Below are 18,020 nucleotides of genomic sequence, written 5' to 3'. Positions count from 1 at the left end.
AATAAAGTGTTAAATAGAGTAGGTCAGCTCACCTCGTGCGGGTGAATGGTTTGCTTGAGCGGCTGTGATTCATTCAATTGTATGTTTTATCCATCTCATTTAGGTTGCTCATTTGGTCAGCTTGATCAGTTTGTTTGATTCGATTGTTTTGTCTGACTCATTTTGTACAAGACTGGCTTGTTGGACTCGCGAAAGTAGCTCTTTCATCTTGGTCCACTGGTCTGACTAGGTTCGTGCATTCAATCTGTCGAATTCACTCGATTGTTCATCTGATGTATCTGTTCAATTCGTCTGATTCATTCGTTCGTCCTGCTGGTCATTCTGTCTGATTCAGTTAAGAACGAGTGGCTGCTCATCTGTGCGGGTGATCAGAAAATAACAAGAAACCCTGCAAATAATAGCCTTTTCTGTGTTGAGGAAGTGTCAGGAAAGGGACTATATTTAAAGGTCACTTGAAGCTTCTATGTCTGGTGGAGAAAGGGCGTGCCCAATCTTGCATTAGGAAGATAATAAATGGTATGTGGATATTCATTGACCAACTGAGTGTGGAAAATTCACGTTACCAGGAGGGGTAGAATAAATCCTGTTGGAGGAACAGGTCATGTGTGGTTGTATAACGTCTACACATTGTATTTCGGCCAATCTTGTAGGATGTGTTTCGGACATTATATTTGGAAATTTAGAGGTGATGTAGGATTATGGTAAAATTGAACACAGTAAAATGATAAAATGTGATAGGGTTAACATTCCAAATTTGGGCCCTTTTATAGAATAAAATATTCCTGTAGGTTATACAAATAGTTATTGGTGGTTTGTGAATAGACTTTACTAATGCCATGTTTTAGCTCGCGGGTGAAAGAGAGTCGTACTCGCTGGACTGTATCGGGCTGTAAGGGACATTTGAAGCAGAGGTCATAATAGTTGAATCGGGAAACATTCTTTGACAAATTGTTATTACTCAATTCTATAGTTTGTGTAACACCAGTGACGTATGCAAATAGTTAATGAATTCTAAAACGATAATCTGTTTCCATTACGTGGAACAGTGGATTGCAGGTAGTTTTGACTATTACACTAATGGGATAGCACCAACTTGTTGTAGGTTCTAGATTTATTAAACAACACATTTATATTTGACTAAATTAATGCAATAGGCTACAATGATAACATTATCAGAAAGAGGCTAAATCTAATGTGAAACAGCTATTACTTATGTCATTGATCCAGTAAGGATACAAGAAATAGTAATAAAATAAATCTGGGTAGGAGAATTCAGGATAGGGATTAGCTGTCCAGATATAAACAAGTAAACGAGAAAAACAGTAAGGAAGATATTGCTGACTCTACACCCTAATATAGACACTGAACCAAACCTAAGGCTAGCGTCAGGGAGACCAAGAATACAGGGAATAGAGACACCAGTAGAAATCATGAAAAGAAGGTTCCCAGAAAATAAAGAAGAGATTGGAAAAATCTCTGATAAATAAGAACTAGAAAACGAGCAACAAAATGGCCTTAGAGATGTTTGATGTGACAGTGTGTGAGGACATGGATACCCTAATAAAGAACTATAAAACAGGAGAAAGAGGATCACATTTAGACATAGACTGTTATGAGGGACTGAGGGGTATGTTAAGCAAACTGGAAAATTATGGGATAGATGAACAAGATGGTGATGGACAGAGCGAGTGGGATGATGCAAGTAATGAGGAAGATGAGGAACTAAAACAGTGTGCTGACTCTGAGCAAGAACAGAGTGAGACAGAAAGACAATTATCACAGCAAGGAGTCACAGGAGGCAAATCTATAGTAACAGAACTAGGTGAAGCACTGCAAGCCCACCTGGAAAAATCTGAGAGAGAATTAAGAAACAGAAGAACATAAAAAAGCCAGACAAGTATGGAGCCCAGTATCCCATTTTGGTAAAGGGGACAAAGGTTCACTATGTGCCTTGGGGATCACGGGACCTGGAAGGCCTGGTGACTAGACTGCCAAACATGCATGAAGGAGCAGGAAAATGGATTAGAACATTTGAAGAACAAACAATGGGGAAGCTACTGGCAGTGGGAGATTTGAAGGCATTGCTGGCTAGGGTGGTGGGAGTGGCCAAAATGGAGGACCTGTAGGCGGGTGGCCTCATACAGGACGTTACTGGATGGAGTGGCCTTTGACAATTATAGGACTATGGCACACTGAGAATGGAGTATCAAGAAAAATACACCCTAAAGCACTGAGAGGGGAACCATTGGGGGATAAAGAAAGCCCTGCACGCTACCTAGAGGATCAGCTCAAGAGGTGGCGACAAGAAACAGAAAAAGACCCAGAGGGGGATCCACTGATGACAACACTATTCAGGACATCACTGATGGAGGCAATGCCAACGCCTGTCAGAAGCAGACTGGAAGATGTGGTGGGACTAACGTCAAAATCACACAAGGAATTCTGCGACCATGTTATCCACGCAATGGAGAAATACAGGAGGGATGACCCCAGTGATTACTCCAGCACTGCCAGAAGAGGGCGCCATGGCACCTGTTCTCCAAGGAGGTCCACAACTACAGCCTCAACCACAGGGCCAAAGAGCTCCTGCCTTACCAATAGTGAATGTGTACACACACAATAATCCCCTGGACAGTGGCAAAACAAAGGAAATAGAAACAGACCCCAGAATCAAGGGCACCGATCACAACAGCAGACATACCAAAATGGTGGACCAGGAGGACCGCTAGGTGTCTGCTGGGGGTGTCATCAATCAGGACATCTAAGAAGGAATTGTCCTACCAACCCATTGCTGCCTAAGCAACCACAGCAGGGTAATTGGCAAATAAATAACACCAGCTCAGATGCATGGCGGCAGTTCAGACAAAGGCTCCACAGGGCCCAGTGAACCCGTGGGGAGGACCAAATCAGGGATACTAGGGATGCCCAGAGAATCCTAGAGGGGAGGGTCTGCTAGTGGCAGTAACTATGCAGGCTGATGAAGAACCTATGCTGCAGGTTCAGGTGAAGAATAGAGGCACACCCATGATGATAGATACTGGAGCAACTTACTCATGTGTAAGTCCAAATTATGCCTCTCACCTCCCCATGTCAGGCAAATATGTAAAGACAGTAGGATGTACGGGACAAACGCAGCTAATGCCTATGACAGTTCCAGTAAAACTAGAAGCAGGAGAAAAAGCTACCTGCATCATACCTATATTAGTATCAGAACAAACTCCAGTTAATCTATTAGGGAGAGATGCACTGTGTCGAATGGGCATCCAAATTAAATGCACATCAGAGGGACTAATAATAGTAAAGTGTACACCCACAGATGATGGCTACAGACAAAAACAACAAATGTTTACTGGATAGGGAACATAGAATCACCAATATAAGAGTTATTAAAGAAGTGGGGGAAATGTATCAGGGCTCAAATTACAGAAATGAGAGTACCAAAATTAGGCTATCATTATACACTGCAATATGATCCATTTCAAAATCATTTGCTAGAACAACTATGGTTAAGGAAGGGCTAATTATATACACAGAAAACAGAGAATTCATTCATTTTCCAGTCTGTTGACAAAAACCTCATTAAAGTCCTATGCTTTGCAGAACTGATGGGGGAACAACAGGAAGTGGAAATAACTGAGGAAAGGCCAGTTTTGAACCAGTTGTTAAAAAAGAAAAAACAAGAAAAGCTAAGGAAACAAATGAAAAGTGTGATTACAGAAGACTTGATACAGATGTGGGTTGGGTAAAATCAGCTAATCCAATTTGCATTAAAGTAAAGGCAGACACAAGACCCCCATGGAAACAGCAATACCCAATGACACCGGAAGCAGAGGCAGGAATTCAAGCTACAATAGAGGGACTGATAAAAGCAGGAGTACTGGTTAAAACCCAGAGTGACTGGAACCAGTACTAAAATCAAACAAACAGCAGTGAATGAAGTAGTTTAAGACCACCAAGCACAGGTGTCCAATCCACACACACTTAACAAACATTCCACCAGATGCTAAATGGTTCTCAGTAATAGACTTATGTGGAGCATTTTTTAGTGTACCTTTAGCATAAGAAAGTAGACACTTGTTTGCATTTATTTACAAAGGACAGCAATTTATATAAACAAGGAATTAGATTGAAACAAACGATTACTCATTTGATGGAGTACAGTGGAATTATCTTCATGTTTTGATTGTATTAAAACATTTGGGGGGCTGATTAAGATGTACTATAGTGAATGTTAACGAAATGTACACTTTCTTTTCCAGGAGAATGGGAGTTTCATTATGTCTCTTTGGAATGTTTCCCGAGTCTGTGATCTGAGGAGAGCAGTTAGTAAAACTCAGCAATCTTATAATTAGGCCATAAAAGGGAGCTACCAAATTAAATAAGGCCTGGCCATTTGTTTGTTTTTGCCCTACGTTTCACCACACACACAACCCACCTATTATGAATATTTGGTAGTTGTGTAGGGTTTTTATTTTTGGTTTAGTGGATTTTTCACAGGTTAGAAATAATACACCTTAAAGGGCACATAAATTACATTTTCGGAAGTTTCTATTGCCAGAGTTTTGATTACACACGTAAATTATCCTGATAAGAAATGTACTGAAAAATCCCAATGTAAACTTGGTACACAAAATGTTTGAAATATTGTTAAATAATATCTGAGGTAAAGGGGAAGAAAAGGGAAAGAGACACTCACTTAAAATGGTGTTGAATGACCTCTGCTCTGACTTTCTGGTGAGGCCTGATCACCATCACTAGAAAGCTAGAAGACATTGTGTGAGATGTATATGTAGTATGTAATGATTCATACCATGACAACGACAGAGCGAGAGAACTAGCCCTGAATGAGGGACACAATTAAGTTAAGGTGTTATCAAGGGTTATCATTCTAGTTTGATTTGTTATTTTGATTTAACAGACAGTGTTGTCGTTTTTTTTGGGGGGGCTCAACTCTGGCATTAATGAGCTATCGTATGCAAGCTAACAGAATTACGCATCTAACATTGCATGAAATGCTTACGAGTCGACCCATGCCAGTGCCGGTGCTTATGGGACCATATGAGGGTCTGCCTCTAGAGCAAATGGAAAGGGAATTAGAAGAGTATATCAGGCAACTAACTATCATACATGAAGTTTTATACCAACAGGAGAGAAGCAGAGTTCCAGAACCAGAGGCGAATCCACCACGACCAGTGGTCCCGGGGGAGAAGGTCTACGTCAGGGTCTTCAGAAGGAAGTGGAACGAACAGAGATGTGAGGGACCCTACACCTTCATCCAGGCTACACCAACTGCCGTAAGGGTTGAGGGGAGATCGACCTGGTATCATCTAAACCACTGCACCAGAGTACTGCATGGAAACCGACGACCGAGAGATGAGAAAGCTGAGGCTGCCGAGACCCTAGTGACAGAGAAGGTCCCGAGCCAAAGGGACCCAACGCCGGCCCGGAGTAGAGGCCCAGAAGCAGATAGTCATTATCGGAAGAGAGCCCTGCTTGGCCCTCACAACAATGAGGACAACTTGACTGCCCTTATGGCAACCTAGAATGTCTGTATGGGGTCGTTGCAGGAGGAGGATGGGCTTGTCATGACCACAAGGACAAGCAACAGCTGAAGCACACTGGACTTGGAGATATTAATCCTGTTCCATATTGCTTTAGTGATGATAAAGAGTCTAAGCATTAATTAAAGAAGGTGAGTAACATTTAAATTGATTTTGGTGTTGGAACTAGGGGTCCCATATAGGACGCCTGGGGAAAACCTGGAATCCTAAAAATATAGAATAGGCCTCTCTCATGTTTTCTCTATGTAGTATATGCATGTAACATAGGGTTTCAATGTCTCTTAATCCCCTAAACAGGTTCAGCTTAGATTCAGAAAATGGTTGTTAGGGAGGTGTCCGAAAGGGAGCAAGCATTACTAGGCCTTGTAAAACATAAGGGATGATATTATGAAGAATAATATTATAAAGGATTTAGTATTTCATGTATTGCTTATACAAACCGCAAGATAACTGCCTTAAATAGATATTATGGTTGAGCCAGAGTCAGGACATGGCTCTTGATTGATTATACTGTTATGTATGAGGCAATGCATTAGGAATGTCTTAAATGTATATGGTTGAGAACGGGTTATGGACCTGCCATGTTTAAACCATATTTAAGTATCGATTGATAGGTTTTGGAATAAACAGAGCAGATCCAGGAGATGGCTCTGTTATTTTTTACATGAGAAAGCCTGGTTCTGCCACTATTGTTTCCAAACTAGATAAATAGAAGGAGGAGACTGAATAGGGTCAGATTTCACCACTATCATAAATTAAGAGAGTGGGCGGAGCGGTCAAAAGATGAAGGCCTGGAAAAAATAGTGGAGAAACTGAACTGGGAGGGTTTAAGCCAAAAAGTATGTAAAACGAGCAGGAATGGAAATTGTATATAAACTGAGGGCCGAGTGTCTGGAAGAACTTTGATTTTTAATAAGTATAGTGATAATTTTCCACGACAACAACTGGTCTAGTCTATTTAGTACCGGTTGCGTCCTAGGGTGTGTGTGGCATGCAGTGGCTACCTGTATCTCTCCTCCTGCAGGGCCTGCATGATCATGGTGTAGTCTCTCTGGTAATGGCTTTTCAGGCTGTCAAACGACTCATCCAGCCGACCTTGGCTGTTCCGGAGCTCCTGGACCTCATGGAGCAGCGTGTCCAAGCCCAAGATCTGGCCGTGCTCCAGTGTGTTCAGGCCCTTAGAGCTGGGCGGGCCCCCGGGGGCCCCTGTGATGCTGTTGGCCCCGGCCGAGCCGGAGGTGGCACTGGAGCAGTCGTCCTCGCTGCCGTACTTGGGGCTAGAGGCCCCCCCCAGTGTCCTGGACCCCCCCGTCCCCAGAACGTGACCATCATCCTGGGGCTCGTCCAGGGAGTCCTTCAGGGCAGAGATGTTGTCTGCGCTGCCAAACTTGTTGCGGATGAGGGAGGCGATCTCTCGAGGCTTGGACACCACGGCCCCAGCCGCCGAGTGAGTGGCGTGGGAGAAGCTGGAGAGGCCACCGGTCACCTGTTGGGGGAGATGGGTCAGTTACTAACTGGGGGGGTGGGGGGGTAGTGAAAACAGATTCATGGATAGGGACATAGAGATACCAGACCTGGGTTCAACTTAGGGATGTGACAAATGGAGAATTTTGCTTAACGTTTCCATTTTCTTTTTACAATTTATCAGAAAAATCTCAAAATTCCACATCAATTCACAATGCAGAATAATTTTCCTAATGTATGACTGCTGGGCCGGGCAATGAAGTTATATCTACTGCAGTCATATACCCTTGAAAGCGACTCGGCCACGGCATGTTTGTTTGTCTGTAAGGGTGCATTACTGCTTTTTAAAAATGGCGACACTAAACTTTTTCTGGAGATAGTTTTGAAGCGCCACTGAACAGGCATTTTACTTGTCTGTAAAGGAATGCCACTGAAGCGGTACTAACGTCCATCACTAGGCAACCAGAATTGTCAATCAAATAATCGAACTGCCTGCATGCACACAGTCTGGTCTCCTAAAAAAGTACTTTAGGCCTAAATTTCGTTAAATACCATGACTTACCAAGACATTTAGTAGAAAGAAAACATCATTCGATAGGAATCGACTCCTAAGATTTAGTATTTTTTAAACGGAGGAGACTGTTTAGTTGCCGTACTTCACAAACACTTGCATCTTTCCTAGCGAGCTAGCGTGGAAAGAGAGAGAGGGGAGGGGCAGAGTATAGGAAGGTCGGCCACCAGGCAGCCAGTCAGAACTGTGCACTAGGCCTATATCGGCAATCAGAAGCTGTATCACGCAATGTATTTTGCAATTTCTTTGCTTGAAATGTCTCGCAATTTCAATAAACCAGGGCCTATTATCCATAAACAGGCTAGGTAGTATATTCTACACGCAACAGACTGAAGACTGAACACACACACACGCAATATTAGCAAAGAGGAATAGCAGGCGAGCCAGCTGCACTGTCATTTTAATATTGTGTGGGGATTCTTTTTTTTTGTTAGGGATTTTTCTAAACGTTAAGGATCCAAATTTCATTTAAACTTTTTAACGTTTCACACCCCTAGTTCAAATACTACTTGAAATCTTTCAAATACTTTTAGCGTTTGCTTTAGTCTGCCTGGAGTTGCAGATGGGTGGGGTTTGCGACTATTCTCTAGGTTTTTGCACCAGTCAAGCCCAGCTAAAGTATTTGAAATGATTTCGAATAGTATTTGAACCCAGGTCTGAGACATACATATTCTACAAAACTGTTCTGCTAATTACTCTGCAAAGGACAGGTGGCTAAAACCAGACAAACTATATTTTGATGGTGGTGGTAGTACTCACATTAGCAGTTGCAGTGGCACACTACAGTGGTAGAAATAACACTGGTGAAAAATAAGCGGGATGACCTCTAAACAGCTCATCAGGAAAGTATATATGATTAAAATGTTCATAACGCTAACCTTAGCGCCCACGCCCTTGAGGCCTTGGTGCATGTCCCGGAGCACGTCTTTGGGCTGGCGGGGGATCCCGTTGTGCTCCACCTCTCTCAGTTTGCGGTGGTAGTGCTCCAGCTTCCTCTGCAGCTGCTGGATGGTCTGGGCCGACTTCTGGTTCTTCTTCTCAAACACCTGTTTGATGCGGGCACTCTGCTGCTTGTCCGCGTTGTTGGCCAACTTCAGGTACTCGGCCACATTGTCGTCTCTGGCCGTCTGCTCAATCTTGACCTGCTCGGTGAGCTTGAGGATCTTCTGCTGCAGATGGGCGATGGCCTGTTTTGTGCGCTGGGGGTCGGGGGTGCTGTCGACCGAGTCCAGCCCGTAGCCGTCGGCTCCGTAGGAGAGGGCGTTGGGCGATACGGCCGGGCCGGAGCCATCCAGACAATCCAGCTGACCCAGGAAAGACAGAGAGTAATGAGGAGGAAGAGAAGATAGGAGGATGGGGAGGAGAAAAGGATAGATCAGAGACTGTCGTTTAAGATTGAGAAAGTGCATTAAAAGTAGCCAAATGGAGTGGAAAGAGGCCTATATCAATAGGGGCCATTTTATAAACTATAAGGCAAACATTATAAAATCAGCCAACACCAACATCTTATAATCATAATGTAGGGTCTCCAATCAAAAACACATATTTTGACCAATGTGTAAAATAATGTTAATTGTGTAGATAATCATCCAAGAAAACCCAGTGGTCCAAACCTCATGTCTCCATCATAATCCATTCAAAAGTTATTTGAGTCTTTACCCTTGTAGGATGGCCAGAATTAGGGTGACTAAATCAATGACCAAGAAATAAATAAATATATATATATAAGGAAAATTGCATCGCGTCAGCTAGGCTGGATTCTGTGAAAAAATTAAGGCTATGGGCTACCTGACAAGCTCACTTTCCCATTGAACTTGTCGTCATTCTCAAATCCGCAGGACATAAAACAATAGAGGTAAGATGGATATCGATTTTGAGACATGACATGTACGCTTTTCATATTAATTCGAAATTCCTCTATGGAAGATTTCTCACAAAAACAAACATATCTCTGCGAAATGTCATCGGATCACTGAGCGTATATCAAGCTTTTTATTTTCAAAGGTCTTTAGATTTAATTACATTTGTGTAATGCTAATTTTCCGACCCGCAGAAACAACTTTGACGAGAACCACAAAATTGTAAATCATAAAAGTTATGAGGAACCTGCAGCGCTATGTCAGAGCTCTGTGCTTATTATCGGATATATTAAGTTACAAAATCTGACTTTTTGGATATAATGTTAATGATACATTAGAGAAAGACCCCACTGAACGATTCAGAACATGAATAATCATATTTGTCTTGGTAAAATGTATTTTATAGCATAAGGAAGCTTTGGGTTTGCAGTAGATTCTGCCTGTTATAACATAAAGTGACATTCTCACCCACTCTGGGCAGTGGCTGGACACCCTACATAATGTTACCTATCAGACTGATTTACCATAAAGGAGCATGATCATAATTTGTAAAAACAGCTGAGTCGTACCTTCCATAAATATCTCCAGAGGAATCCATGTCTTTATACTGAGCAGTAATCCATCAGACAGGGATGCCATACAGTGTGTACACCTTCCCTATTCACAGTAAATTATGAGGTGGCTTAACTGAAGAAGCTAACGAGGGAGGCTCAACCAGAAAAATGAAATGTTATGTTCTCAAATCAATTTGCTATACAGAGATGTGGTGGCATTCTAGAATGGGGGTGCTGGAGATCAGAACATAATCATTCATTCTGGGCTGTTCTGGGGAGTTGGGACAGACGTAGGACACTAACTACAGTGGAGTTGCACTTCCATCCCCCTTCAAACACTGTCAGTTCAGACAGCTTATGTAACAGACAGCCAGTGGGGGATGGACAGGACTTTTGCTTTCTCCAAGAATGACAGACAGACTGAGTCACTCAACCACAGCCCTGTCCAGACGCTAGCCCGATAGCTGCTCATATAATGCAAGTTAATTACAGTTCACACAATAGGGTGTCCACTGTCTGCTGTTGGAACAGATGGCTTAGACTCATCATCCTACTGCCTGATTCATACCATTACTGCTCAAAAGCCTTAGTTGTGTCATCAAGCATTGTGAGGTGACTGCCAGGGATATGCACTGTGCATGACGGGTATACCTCAGACACAATGGGCTGCTAGCTGTACTAGTTGTCTAGGAGTTCAACACTCAATCCTAACAGTGTAAAAGGCTTTGAAAGGATTTTGAAATGTACTGTCCTGCTAAATGTACTGTCCTGCAAAATATTGCAATACAGTGTACTACAGATTTCTATGGATTTGAGCGATTCCAGTGAGGACCATTCTACATCTAAAATGTTGGAGGACAGTGTCAAAGATGTCAGGGGACAATCCGTTCTTTAAACTTTTCAGCTTGTTTTGGCCTGCAAGTCTTCGCTGGCTGACCTGAAGTACACTTGGAGACAGCCACAGCTAAATATAGAAAGGCTTAGAGCACATAGTGACCAACACACACACTGACCTGCCAGTAATGACAGCTACTTTCACTCCTTCATCCAAGAACATCCAGAGGAAGGCAACCAGTTAGCCCAATATTACCAATTTCATTTCACATCATCACATCATCATGAATTCTGACCTTCAAATACTGTGCTTCCATTTAGATATGCGTTTCTCTAGTAGTAGCTTTTTTTTGTTTTGTTTTTAAATATAGGTGAAAAGCTTGCAGTGGCCTGTCTACACCAGTGGGTAGGTTTTACAGGGGACCAACCCCTGTAGGGCCCTAGTTTCAACTCACCCGATCAGGCTCCTCAGTGGAGTGGTACCCGGAGGTAAGCAGCATGTCGGCCAGGGCAGGGCTGGTGGGCGTGTCCGTGGTGGAGGAGGAGCGCGGGCGGCCAGCCTGCAGCAGCATAACTTCCTGGGTACTCCTCCGGTGGATCTGGGGGCTGCCTTTCTGGGGGGGGTCCCCGGTCCCCCCCACCTTGCTGCGGCGGCTCTGCAGACTAGTCCCTCGCTTCATTATGGGGGGCGCGCCACGGATCTGCTGCAGAACGCGGCTCAGAGCTGCAGGGGGAGCGGAGGAAGTAGTATGGGGGTCAGAGTCCGGACCGGGTACCGAGTGGGCGTCCCCAACCTCTGGCCCCCCACCGTCAGGGGGCTCAGGGGCGGGGCCACCCGAGGAGGAGGCGGTGGCGTCGTGCGGGGAGACGGACGAGCGGCGGCGTTGCGGCTGGAAGAGCTGCTTCAGGCCTTGGCCAAGCGCGCCCATGTTCTCCAGTGCATTGTGGGTGATTTTGGACAGGCCGTGCTCGGACTCCGACGCCCTCCGGGCCACCTCCTGCTCCACCCGACCTCCCGCATCCGGCTCCTCAGGATTCTGCTCACTACTAGCCTGATCCATCAGGGGGCGCCAGGCTGACGCTCAGCCACAGGGTCAACTCTGGGGGTGCGGGGGTCTAGCTACGCCACGACACCACACCCCCTTTGAGAGGCAGCTTCAAAGTCGGGAAGCAGGGGGTATGGCGCTCGCTCACTTGGGCCCTGTGCGCATGCATGCATCTGCGAATTGGCTCAAAGTCATGCTCGTCTAACAAGAAGGAAAATAAAATGGATTATGACATGCAGCAGTGAGTGGATGGGACAAAAGAAAGCACCAGAATTAAAACAATGATTACAAAAAGCGGCAGTCAGAGGTTGAACTCGTGTCGGCTTTGAGACATTAGTTGACTCGATTTATTTAATTTTTATGTTCAAATATTCTTTATATTTTTTTATTCGAATATTACACTGAACAAAAATATAAATGCAACATGTAAAGTGTTGGTCCCATGTTTCATGAGCTGAAATAAAAGCGCCCAGAAATGTTCCATACGCACAAAAACCTTATTTCTCTCTAATTATGTGCACAAATTTGTTTGCATCCCTGTTAGTGAGAATTTCTCCTTTGCCAAGACAATCCATCCACCTGACTGGTGTGGCATATCAAGAAGCTGATTAAACAGCATGATCATTACACAGGTGCACCTTGTGCTGGGGACAATAAAAGCCCACTACAATTTGCAGTTTTGTCACAACACAATGCCACAGATGTCTCAAGTTGAGGGAGTATGCGATTGGCATGCTGACTGCAGGAATGTCCAGCAGAGCTGTTGCCAGATAATTTAATGTTAATTTCTCTACTATAATTTGGCAGTAGGTCCAACCAGCCTCACAACCACAGACCACGTGTACGGCCTCGTGTGGGCGAGCGGTTTGCTGATGTCAACGTTGTGAACAGACTGCCCAATGGTGGCGGTGGGGTTATGGTATGGGCAGGTATAAGCTATGGACAACGAACACATCTGCATTTTATCAATGGCAATTTGAATGCACAAAGACACCATGACGAGATCGTGAGGCCCATTATTTTTAAGGTGACCATTAGATGCACATCTTTATTCCCAGTCATGTGAAATCGATAGATTAGGGCCTAATGAATTTATTTAAATTGACTGATTTCCTTATATGAACTGTAACTCTAAAATCTTTGAAATTGTTGCGTTTATATTTTTGTTCAGTATAGTAAATCCATATGAACCACAACGTCTGATGTCCAAACCCACTTACAAAACAACTCTACTAGCCTTCTAAAGAAAGCAGTCTTCTACAACAATGACGGGTGTCGTGCTAAACAAAATATACTTTCCAAAAACATAATTTCTGAAATGCTGGAGCTTTATTGTACAGTTTCCATAGATATTGTGGCACTTCAGTGTATCATATTGCAAATGCACTTTTAGAGGACGAAAGCGTGTCACATGTCACAGGACCTGGGTTAACTAGCATAATCTGGCTGTGGTTTCCTTGTCAGGCTGAGGTTAACAAACATTGCCTTAATGAGTTATTTACTTCAAAAGTCGTTGTTTGTAGTCTAATATAAGATACACAGCATTTCAGAAACTATTTATTTACTAAATGGGTGAACGAAACCATATATCCTTTGAGGATTTGGAATGAGTTTAAAGTATAGTAAATAGTATGAAAAGGATGATAAGTAATAATGAAACATTCAAATATAAATTAATAGAATCACATTTTCTGGTGGGGTCTTATCTGCCTGAGGCACCCAGAGTTGCACCATGATATCCCTGTAGAGAGCTTTGACCTCAGAGACCGGATCAAACATGGAGCTGTGAGCGGAGCTGGCTAAAGCTAATCCACATCTGAGAGCTGAGCTCCGGGAAAGCACTTTATATAAAGACTGTCTTTTACTTATCAACAGCATAGAAAGAGGGAGGGAGAGAAAGGGGGGAGAGATCTAGAAGGAAGAGAGCGCGAGGGAAAAGGAGAGAGTAAGAAGAAACAGGTGGCAAGAAAGAGAAGAGAAAAAGAGCTTACCATCTGTCCGGCTTTACCTCTTCGGACTCACAGCTCAGGGTTGGCTGCGGAGGAAGAGGTCAACATAAGAGGAAAATCACTATCAAATTGGAACCAATGACGAGATACAAATAAATGACGCTGGCATGGCGGCACACAGACTCGTCTCAAATCAGCCATGTACAAACTGCACAGAATCAAAGAGACATGTACACACACACACTTTGAGGGGCATCAGTGACTTCTAAAATGTATTAATGGGAAATCCTCATCTTAACAGCAAATATCTTCACTGCCCAGTGTACACTCAAAATATGAGACTGACATGAAGGTGTGTGGAACACCTCACAGTGATGACTCCATCCAGATTACTCAGGAGAGCTAAGAGCAGAGCAGTAGATGTCTGATACATCATGAGTGTTACAGTAAATAACGGAAGTAATGAGGGACACAAAGCTTGAGAGACACTGACTAGCAGAGGCTGTCAATAACCTAATGGAGCTCCTTTCATGTAGTGAGCAAAGAACCTGCTTTTGAGTCAATGCCTGCATCCCAAATGGAACCCTATCCTCTACATAGTACACTACTTCTGACCAGAGCCCGTCAAAAGTAGTGCACCAGATAAGGGACAGGGTGTCGTTTGGGACAGAGTCAGTGCCCGTCAGTGGAACCCACCAATCACAGCATTTGCCCAATCAGCACACAACTAAGGAAGAGGAAAAGGGAAAGAATTCAGTCACCACCAGTTTACTGGCACCAGCAGGACACGATGCCTCCCACACAACTCCCTACCCACTTGCAAATTATGATACATCACCAGAATTTCCCTCACATTAGCAGATTGCGCTATGCAGGCAGTTTCTCTCTGCATTCTGCAACACCCAAATACAGCATAGAGAAAACACTACTAATGATGGAGTGAAAGTATCCCAAATGGATAGGATTGAGAGATTGCTTCATTTGAGTAAGTCCCTTCCTCATAGCTATAACACTAAGCCTGTAACATTAACCCAACACTGAGGTAACACTATGGCTAATCTCACCAAGAAGCGCTGCACACTCGGTGTAACTAACACTTGACCTCACCAAATAGGCATCACCAACAGTCATATCTGCATACTCCTCATCTATCAGTGGAAACCCCCTAATGTGCTTACCCTTTCCCCTCCTCATTTCACCGCATGTTTAACTTATTGCAAGCCAGACTGAAAGGTCCTGCTATATATAGGTCTATCTGCAGGCCCAAAATCACTGAGGGGACACAGTGGTTAACAGGTGAGCAGGTAGGCTACACACACACAGTGACATGCATGTTCCACAGAGTGGTAAGGGAATCTAATAGTGTTGTGAATGCATTATTAAGCAGACAAACAGAGGAGTGACTCCAAGACTCAGCACAGCTATTGTGTGTCACTGTAAACAAGCAGGCACCTCAAACCATCTTATGGATAAAACACCCCCTGCCACAATCAGATAGGCCCATAGGCTAATGGAAGTATGGAACACAAGACCTAATGCTGTAATTTCAGACTACCTACTGCCACAGACGTAGTCCAAAATGCACATCCACTGCTGCAGTTTCAAACATTATGAGTACATAGACAAGCATACTAACAGACATTCACACAGTGAAACACACCATGACACTATTACACAACCAGCCCCTCTTCCTCCTTTAGGGCGCTACATTTTCTCTGTCTGAAGCGGCTCAGCCAACACTTACCTATCACTGGGAAGATCTCAATTGCATACACCTTGCATCCGCTCTCTTTGTCTCCTTCTCAAAACCCATTGGATGAGAAAGCCAGAGGTCCCTTCCCTCTGACCTCCTCCAATGGGTTTTGAGAAGGAGACGAGACGAGGAGAGAGGACGCGAGGAGTATGCAATTGAGATCTTCCCTCTTTCCCTCGGCCGCCTCAAGTATGCAGCCTTCCAAGGTCACACCAGCATGTGTGTAACGTGTGTGTTTGTGTGTGTCTCTCACTACAGTCTATACTGCCTGTGCCTACATAGATAAGATGCTGCATGCAAATACCACATTGTCAACCATATCACCATATCTGTCCATTCACTATAACAGTCTACTTTCACATGGCATCTACAGCAGGGCCCTTTGTCCAGGAAGTAAGTCACTCTGGATAAGAGCGTCTGCTAAATGACTTAAATGTAAATGTAAGATCACAATGTCTTAATGTGCTGTGTCAGCCTGCTGATCATCCATCTTTTCATCTATTTTTACCACTGTTCATCTACCAAAAGCTATTCTTCATTCTGATGAAAGCCAACATGGCTGTAACATTAATGCCACAAATATTTCAGGCCCCATTTTTAAAGCTCAAGAGCAGCCTTCTTTTTTATAAAAATAGCTTTAGGAAAGGTGCGATTGGCAATTAGTCTAAGATCACTTTAGTTTGCTAGATACTTTAGTTTGGCTTTACTAGGAAACATACCTTGAGTGCCGGTCATCAACAGGCCTATTAGGATTTCTCTGTATAGGAAAAGGCTAAGTATTCCATGGAAATTTCCAAAACCCACTTCCTTTGAACACTCTTTCCAAGTAAAAGAACTGGGATATCCTTTTCTCTTCAGTCAACAGTTTCCATTGATGTTTAGGAATATCACATGCTGAAAAGGAAAGAGTGGAGAAATATTTCAGGGCAGGTTTTCAAACATCTTTACCATTAACCCAATGACTCCCACCGTATCGCTTGCACGTTTTGGACTTCTAACCCCTTTTAAACATTCTGGTTGAGCTTCTGGGTTGTACCATTGAGTGTGACTATTTCTTCTGCATACGTAGATACCAACCATTAGTCTGTGTGCTTAACGGGGGCTGAGCTAGAGTGGTGTTTGTGAGACAAGGGCAGATCCCTCTGTAGAGTCCAAAGAGTTTGAGCTACACTACAAACTATTAAACATGTTTTGCTCTATGACACAAGCGTCGTTAGAAGGTAAGGGGTTCTTCTACATAGAAAATCATTGGAAATCCCAGGACATAGTGTCTATAATACTGTAATAAGCTCACAGTTTGTCACAAACTCCACACAGTTGTCAATGACTAGTTGGACATCCATTTCCCCGTGAGCAAACTAATTCTGTACTTAAAGCATTCATCAGGTTTTTGCTTTGGCGGACCTCGTCAATAAAACTCATGAACGCAACTGTTTATGACTAATTGTTTTGAGTTCTACTTGTAGCACTGGTTGTCCTATAAAGAAAATAGTTTTTAAAAACCTTCATTGTGAAGCTAATATAAGGGCTGAACATGCAGACAAATGAAAGTCAGATATATGAAAACGCCGATTTTTGCTGGGATCTCGGGACTGATCGGGTTGAGATCATGGTTCAGCCATTGCCTACAAATTGGCTTTATATATTATCTTAGTGCTAAATATGATCTTAATGCTTTTGAGAAACTCACTGCAGTTCAATTAGCTGCAGTACAATACTGTACTTTCAGACTCGACTCAGAAACACATTTGTGACTCACTCATAAGTGTGGTTGATCAGACACTTAATAATAATAATAATAATAATAATAAGCCATTTAGCAGCCGCTTTTATCCAAAGCGTCTTACAGTCATGTGTGCATGCATTTTTATGTATGGATGGTCCCGGGGATCGAACCCACTACACTGGCGTTACAAGCTCCATGCTCTACCAATTGAGCTACAGAGGACCAGATTTGAATGTTTACATCCAAGATGAGGTCCATCTTGAAGGACTCACTTTCACAGTGCAGATGAGAAACTCGGTCAAATGTCATAAAGTACGTTCTCCAGATTCAATTTGCTGTTGCACTGCATATAATTCTGTCTAGTCCAGTGGGCTGTCATGAAGACTAAGACAAAACAGGTGCACAGACACTTGCCTGGAATAGGCAAACCAATGCCAACATTTTCAAGGGGTGTGATAGGCCTACCTGTCAACACAAAGCACTAGAATAGCTGGGCCTAATATTATCCCTGCTAAATCGTGTGAGATTAGTTCAACTGCTACAATCAGTCGGCTACCTAGATAGCGAACTTTGCCTCCTCTGAGTAGCCTATGTCTGGGAGGTTGCTATTTCTTAGCTAACTGTGACTGAGATCGATTTTCCAATCAATGAAATAATCGTTGTGTGGGGTTTGTTTTTACAATAGGAGACATTAGCTAGTTGA

General features: G+C 43.4%; 1 protein-coding gene across 2 annotated transcripts in view; it reads right to left on the bottom strand.

Annotated features, from left to right (window-relative positions):
• The window catches only part of tmcc1b (transmembrane and coiled-coil domain family 1b), a 29,666-nt gene that overhangs the window by 10,306 nt on the left and 1,340 nt on the right, over window positions 1-18,020 (bottom strand). The window contains exons 2-6 of one of the 2 annotated variants that reach the window (XM_084172864.1): window positions 16,311-16,485; window positions 13,881-13,924; window positions 11,299-12,090; window positions 8,475-8,900; window positions 6,566-7,047 (exon numbers count right to left, since the gene is read on the bottom strand). In XM_084172864.1, coding sequence (XP_084028990.1) covers window positions 6,566-7,047; window positions 8,475-8,900; window positions 11,299-11,904 — 1,514 coding nt within the window. In that variant the 5' untranslated portion in view covers window positions 11,905-12,090; window positions 13,881-13,924; window positions 16,311-16,485. Of the gene's footprint in view, window positions 1-6,565; window positions 7,048-8,474; window positions 8,901-11,298; window positions 12,091-13,880; window positions 13,925-16,310; window positions 16,486-18,020 lie in introns of those variants that run through there. The other variant, XM_084172865.1, reaches the window with a different exon arrangement.

This window comes from Coregonus lavaretus (assembly GCF_964263955.1).
Source record: "Coregonus lavaretus genome assembly, chromosome: 12".
NCBI classification, from domain to species: Eukaryota; Metazoa; Chordata; class Actinopteri; order Salmoniformes; family Salmonidae; genus Coregonus; species Coregonus lavaretus.
The sequence above is the reverse complement of the archived record's forward strand: the minus strand, read 5'-3'. Positions and strand labels throughout refer to the sequence as shown.